The 7,595-nt window shown below is 44.4% G+C and overlaps 1 protein-coding gene across 1 annotated transcript in view; it reads right to left on the reverse strand.

The window, feature by feature from the left end:
* Window positions 1-7,058, reverse strand: part of BOD1 (biorientation of chromosomes in cell division 1) — a gene marked incomplete at its 5' end in the record, with an annotated part of 22,727 nt that extends 15,669 nt beyond the window's left edge. Inside the window, 3 exons of the mRNA XM_009071103.1 lie at window positions 10-27; window positions 1,302-1,363; window positions 6,995-7,058. Coding sequence (XP_009069351.1) covers window positions 10-27; window positions 1,302-1,363; window positions 6,995-7,058 — 144 coding nt within the window. The remainder of the gene's footprint in view (window positions 1-9; window positions 28-1,301; window positions 1,364-6,994) is intronic.
* Window positions 7,059-7,595: the final 537 nt, after the last annotated feature.

Consider the following 7,595-nt stretch of genomic DNA (forward strand, 5'->3'; position numbering starts at 1 on the left):
AGCACATGCTTAGTTGAAGGGTGGAAACTAAAAGAACAGAAAAGACAAATGAAAAGGATCAGGTGGGTACGCAGCAAGGAATGAAACCAAGGCAAAGTGGAACGGAGGAAAGGGAACCGTGAAATAAACGCAAACAGAAACTCAAACAAAGCAAGAAAGGAGATGGTGTAGGCACCAGCTTGGGGATTTCCAGCCCTCAGCAGAACTGGAGGGGTGTGTGGAGCAGAACCCTGGCAGCATGGGATGGGCTGCATGCTCTGGTGCCAGCGAGGCTCCTCCAAGCCCCATGTGAATCTGAGTCAGGATCACGAGCATCACCTTTGCACCAGGGACAGCTGCAAGGGATATGCTGAACACAGTGGCCATCCTGTAGCAGAGAAGGGACAGCCAGCAGCCCCTGGGAGCCAGGTCCCACTCCCTGTGTATGCCAAGGCAGGATTTTGGCTAAGTTCCCTATGCAGAATAGCACACTAACCTCTGCTGAAACAAGAGTCCAGCTATTTCTGTCTCTGAAGGTATGTGTGTATATCTGAGCTGGTTTCAAGTCAAAAACTAAAAGGTTTTAACAGCTGAGGAGGAACATTTCACTTATGTGGCCAGATTAACTGAAAAAAACTTGCCCAAAAGCAAAGCCCAAACAAAAGATAGCTGTCTTGGCTTGCTTGGTCTCCTCCTTTCAGAGAGGCAAAGCCATACTTTGTAGTTATGAACTATTCCTGTCATCTCTTCTCTCAGCTTAGTGCAACTCAATATGCTATAGAAGATTTTCGTAAGCTCATTAAATATATATATTTTTCCATTAAGCTCACAGATGACTCCTCACTTTATGATCACAATGTCCCTCCCTGATGAGCATCTAGAGCTGTATTTCCTCTGTGCTGTAGTTTTCATTGTGCAGGAGAGTGATGTGGAGTACCATGTCCAGCACATCAGCCCCTTTGTGTTGACATGCCCTGGGAATGTGGAGTCACTCATGCAGTGGCTGTGCTACCTGCTCTCCTCATGGGTGTGGAAGAAGCTTGGCCAGGCCCCTTTGATACATCTAAGAACCCCCTCAGCTGCACAAGTTTTGCCAAGTGCAAAACCTGCCTAGCTCCACTTGCATGCCCCAGACCCGAGTCTCTGTTAAACAATACAGCCATGCCCAAATTCATGTAAGTCTCTAGCTGAAAATGCTTTAAAATCTAATCATAACATAACCACTTTCAGCAGTCTGGCTCTTGTACAGCACCCCACAAACCCCAGCTACAGCTAGAGGAGACAGTCAGGGAGAGACTATATCTGCTTGATTTGATACGTGCCTGTGGTAGAGGTTCTTCTTTCCAGAGATTCCTGGCGCTGTTGCTGTTGCTCCATCACTTGTCTAAAACAGCAATGAAAAAAACCTTGGTCATTATGTATTCTTTGTAATTTTGAGTAAAAGATTTATATCCTGAGAAGCACCCAAGCTCTATGTCTTGGGTGAGGCACTGATCCTGTGAGATGGAGGTGGGTGTGATTTCACTTGCCTTGGCTGCAGCAGTGCCATTGCACACGCTGGGGAAACTGAACCAGGATGTTGCTCTGTATGTGCTGGACACTGCAGGGGTTGGTTGATCCATTTAAGATCATAGAATTTTAGGGGTTGGAATGACCTTATAGTTCATCTAGTCCCAACCCCCTGCCCTGGGCAGGGACACCTCCCACCAGAGCAGGTTGCTCAAGGCTCAGCCAACCTGGCTGTGAACACTGCCACAGCCACAGCCTCCCTGGGCAACCTGGGACAGTGTCTCACCACCTTCACAGGGAAAAACTTCCTAATATCTAACCTAAATTTCCCTCTTTCAATTTGTACCCACTGCCCCTTGTCCTATCTCTGCAGCTCCTAACACAGATCTCTCTCCAGCTTCCCTGGAGCACCTTCAGATACTGGAATGCTGCTATGAGGACTCTACATAACCTTCTCTTCTCCAGATATCTCCTCAATGGCTTTGCATGAGGAATGGTCAGTGCCCAGGTCCCAGGACAACACAACAACCATGCATGCTGTTAACCTGAAGTGCATGAACATTCCAAGGAAAGAGTAAGTGGCATCTTGCATAGAATCCCAGAATCCCAGATTGGGTAAGGTTGGAAGGGACCACTGGAGGTACCATCTAGTCCAACCTCCCTGCTCAAGCAGAGTCCCCTGGATCAGGATTATGTCCCAACAGCTTTTGACTATGTCTAGCGAAGGAGACACTCAAAACCACACAGTCCTGAGTTTTTTATGGATCCCACAGCACTTTTATGGAGCCCACAGCACTTGTAGTTAGAACCTAGTTAGTGTTTCAGTGCTGACTGTACAAAGACTCTGTTGTTTTTTGGCACTGGCCAGTCTGGCTGGCAGCCCTAGCACAGCCACCCCTGTGCCACCAGCACCAGCACTGCTGTGTCTCCTCCACACATGCTGATCCCCACCCTGCACTGCTGCCTTTTTGGCACCTTTCCCCCCAGGAGCTGCCAGTTCCCGTGCTGCCCAGGCCTGGTACTCCTCAGGGAAAGGCTTGGCAGAGGCTCTGATTCTCAGGGATGTGCAGTTCCAAAGGCTCAGCAGCAGAGTCTGCTCTTCCACGCTGGAGTGCAGGAAGGGATGTCCCTGACCTCTGCCACAAAGCCATCCTCTCTTTGCTCCTCTTAAAGACTGATAGCTAAAAAACTAGACTATCTGCCAGGCTTTTTTTGCCAAGTGCATGGATATGGACTAAAGATTTCAACAGTATTAAAGCACAGCTCTGACATGACCTTGCTGAAGCACTTGGTAAACAGGTTTATTACCACTTTCTTCTGCAGTTTCTAGGCCACGTTTGCCCTGAATTTGTTTCATGTATGTTTGTGTCAGTCTTAACTGCATAGAGTTTTCTTTTTTTCTGCAGCAACTTTACTTCATACTGTACAGTAAGGCAAGTTGCACTCTCAGCAACATTTCTATTTTTTCTTACAGTTTTTTAGAGAGATCTCCCTGTAACATTTTCACTTGTACTTTCTGAAATCTGCAATGTTATACGATTCAATCTTATTTATATACCAATAGAAGCTTTTAAAGAAAATATAGTCCATGAAAAAATGAAGTTACATTATGTAGGGGAAAAAATGAGAATATCTTAATTTGCAAAACATATTTCCCATATTTCAATTCTAGTTCAATACATGGAAGAGGAAAATCCATGATTTTGCTGTGGAGGGATCAATCCTAAGCTGGTTTTATGCTCAGGACATACAATCCAGGCAATTTCTAGAAAATTATTACAGGAATCTGAGAAAATTATCATAGGCACGAGGGCGAAACAGTTTTGAGAAACAGCCTTAGCTGGCTGATTTATCTGGTTTCATTTAAGCCATGACACTTTAAATCAAATAAATAGAAATCTTTACTGCAATACATGGCCTGGCTCTTAGTTGATAGCTATGGGCTGAACATCTATGCAACAGCATCAGTTGCACTGCTGAAATTCCAATTGTAACCACATGTACTGAGAAATTCCTAAGCATTCTGTCCCCTACCTTAGCTTGGCATTTATTAGCTAAATTTGATGACGCTAAGAACAAATTGACACATATATTTTCCTCATTAAACATGGGAGAAATTTTAGGTTTATCTAGAGAACAGACTTGTAAAAATCCAGTCTGACAGACCAGGAAAGAAATGTGGGTAAAACATCTCCAAGTCATAAAAGCTGCTGCAGAACAGATAGAACTCCTCAAAAGAAGGGTCAGCCACTGCCACTTGAAGTCACTAGGGTTCACACCAGTCCTTTCTGTCCTTGGGCAGAAGCAGTTTATAAATGCCAAATGCATCCTCCCACACATGCTAAATGGAGAAGTTCTTAAACTCTTAGGAAGCCAAATTTATTCCAGTGGAACTAAATAAAGACTGAGATTGGCACAAGGCTACTTAAGGACTATGCAAGGAGTAAAGTACAAGAGAGGATAAATTACACTCTGACTTAAAAATATATTCTTTTAACATTTGTGTAAAGGTCTCTGAAAATCCTTTTAAACAGACAAATTTGTAGGGTAGATACCATAAGTTAATTTTCTTGCTTGCTTATAAGAAGTTAAAAAAACCCAAACCCTAGGCCTAAAATTAGGTCTGCCCTATGCTTAAAGAGTGCATAAGCATAATTAAAGCTGAAAGTTCTCTAGTGCAGATGCAGAAATATCTAAGTGCATCCACTGGCATAGTGTGTTCCAGTCCAGTGGAGCAAAAGAAGTTTTCCCAGAACTACGTGGCCTGTGGCAGTCAAATAATACCTACCCAAAAGGCTTTTACTGTCACTAAACAAACAACAATAAATAAAATATTTTTATTCTAACATAGTTAAGTTGCTCACACTTGAAATGTACAGAACAGAATTATAGAATCATAGAGTTTTAGGCGTTGGAGTGGACTTTACAGATCACCTAGTCCCATCCTCCTGCCCTGCCCTGGGCAGGGACACCTCAAGGCTTCATCCAGCCTTTATCCTGAACACTGCCAGGGTTAGGGCAGCCACAGCCTCCCTAGGCAACCTGTGCCAGTGTCTCACCACCCTCACAGGAAAAACTTCCTAATATCGAATCTAAATTTCCCCTCTATCAATTTATACCCATTACTCCTTGTTCTATCACTATAGCTCCTAACAAAGAGTCCGTCCCTGTAGGGCCCCTTCAATTGACATCCAAATTTGAGGTCTGAATTACATGTGGTCTGCAGAATCAGTGATTGCCACTGGTTAAAGAAGGGCTGGATAAGGTCTTTTAGTCAGGCAGTGGGGACAGGAGGCATTGCCAACCTCTGGGGGAGCAGGGGCTCTCTGCCCTTTAGGACAGCTCTGCTATGCCAAAGTCAATCTCTCAAATCTCAGGTGTAATATCACTTGCTGACCCATTGAATAGTCATACTAAATCTCAGGCCATTCACAGTGTCCTGGGTTGCAGTATGGGGGGTATCCATGGTATGTATTCTATTATCATCTCCACAAGCAGTTAAAGCAGGTGGGGCAGTGATCGTTATCACCTTGTCCCTCCCTCAGGGCAATCCTGAGGCTCCCTCAGGGGCTGTCTCTGATTAACGGGCTGTCAAGGACCCAGGCATGGCACATCCTCCAGTGATCCTTATCCCCTGTCCCATGGTGAGGGGACTCACCCCAGGGGTGGGGAGCCAAACACGCTCACAGGGATATAAGCTGGGGTTTGGACCAGCACAGGGAGCCCTTTGCCTGCTGGATCCCAGAGGACAAGAGCTGCTGCTGGACCTTCAGGAGAGAACTGGATCTGTGGGATCACTGCTCCAGCAAACCCATCACTCCAGGAGGACTGCAGCCACCATTTAATGGGACTACTACTACACCCTGACTGACAGGGTGTCAGGTTACTTTCAGACTCTGTCAGGTTATTTTCTTTTGTACTGTTGCATTTGTGTTGTTTTGTTGTGTTGTTCATATTGAATTGTACTTCTGATTCAGAGTCTCTCACCGGTTTGTATTCATAAAGGTGCAGGAAACTAGTTTCTCTACACTTTCCTTATTGATTTTAGAGGCAGAAAGAGACTCCTAAGTACCTAACCTGTGTAAGGGCCTCACCTTAAATAACCTATGCATGGTTTTGTGCAGGGAGCAGTCACAATGGTGGCCCTGGAGCATGAGTGCAAATCATATATTCCAGCTCTCATCTCTCCTGCTTCAGGAGCTCCATGTCCAGCCACACAATCCATAGGGCCAGGGCAGTCCCTGTATCCAGCAAAGGAGGACTTTGCCTGCTTACAGGTTGCACCTGCACACAAAGGCAGAGCCTACTGAATACTTGTCATATCAGATCAGCATCTGATATATTTGGTGCTGAACTACCCCTGCAGGCACTAAAATACATGAAAATCCTTACAAAGCTATTTATTATCTGAACCAAACACTGGGCCAAGTCCTCTGAAGAGCTGAGTGCACTTGCTGATCCTCCTTTCATGACAGAAGCAAAGGCAAACACCTCATTTAAGCGATGCCAGGCACCAAACTTGGGAGTAGTGACAGATCCTGTTGATTTCTGTACTCAGCACACTCCTGATGAAGTGAGGCTCACCAGCTTACTCAAGTTATAGCACAATATTCACTGGTGTTTCTCATACAGTAGCAGAAAGACACTTGCTGCGAGAAGAATATGGGGAATAGAGGTGCTTTTCTCTGTGTGTGTGTGTATGCACAAACCTCTATATACTTTAACAGGAAAGCACAAGCCTGGCATGGACACCACTGGTGCCAGGCAGGCAGATCATAGCTCTGACAGCATGACTACTATTCAGACTAGATGACTTTGTCCAAAATGGGATAGGTATGTCTTCTACTCAGCAAAGGGATTTCTATTGCTGCTGCAGGAATCAGCAAAGCTGAAAGGAGATGGGCCTCATAATTTGATGACTGAGACAGGCATTTAAGGACAAACACTCCTGCCCACCTTGCTTTTGATGTCAAGGAGACCACTTCTAGTAGCTAGACCAAAGGCCACATGTAATAATGGCACTAGGCCTGACATACACGTAAAGGTGAAGGGTGTGACTTTACACTTCATTTATTATACTGTTATAGAGTAAAACATTCATAGAAGGACCAAAATATGACATAGGAAGTGGCAATACACAAAATATTACTGTAGTCCATCAGCTCCTCCCTGGGCAATGTGACTATCAACTGCTGCAGGTGATCCAGAACAGGATAACGTTAGGCTTTCCTAACATGCTTGAGAAAGATACACTACAAATTGCTTTTAAATATATTTTAACTCTGAAAATCGTTTGCCTTTGAGCAAAGAGTTTACCTAGAGTTTCAGTTCACTTCACCCTTGAAAAACCATTACAGAATCATTAGCAATAATTACAGAAAATAATTTAAAATGCAGAATCAGCTTGAAAGAGGTATAAGTAAAAAGAACTGTGCTTATTTGCAAGCAAGGACTGCGTGTTCATCCAAGTTACAAACCAGAACTCTGCCATAGCTAATGAACTCACCTTCTCTGTGCTTCCATCTCATCTGGAGATGGACCATTCTGGATCTGGCGCTGGGCAGCTGGACCTGCAGAAGAAATGAGAGAATGCTATCAGGGAAGCAAATGTGGATGACTTTTTCAAAAACCAGTGCCACTCATTAACTGCTTCTCCATCTTACTATGACAGCGAAACCTCAAGAATTATTGTCTTCTCTTTGCTTTATTAATTAATTTTTTCCCGATCAGACAAATCCTGTACATTTTTAGTCCCACTGGGAGAATCCAATGTGTCTAAACGTGTGGGCAGATTTGTCCAGAAACTTGGCATTGTGGCAGCTGTAGGCTACATACTCATCCCTTACATGGTGGTGATGGTGAGGACCTGTCATGTTGCAAGAGATGTCCATTGCATTTCTGGGATGCATTTCTAACTTCCACAGGGTTCAGATCTGTCCTTCATGGATTATTCTGTTCTTGCACAGAAATTCAACCACTTTGCTGAGTTTGTGAGCACACATGCTTAGCAGTGCTGCTCTGATGCTGAGCTGGCATCAAGAAGCTACCTGATAGAAGGTGCATGGAGATGCAAAATAAGCCTTTTACAAAGGTGTTTTTTTTTACAA

Source organism: Acanthisitta chloris, unplaced genomic scaffold (genome assembly GCF_000695815.1).
Source record: "Acanthisitta chloris isolate BGI_N310 unplaced genomic scaffold, ASM69581v1 scaffold24873, whole genome shotgun sequence".
Taxonomy (NCBI): domain Eukaryota; kingdom Metazoa; phylum Chordata; class Aves; order Passeriformes; family Acanthisittidae; genus Acanthisitta; species Acanthisitta chloris.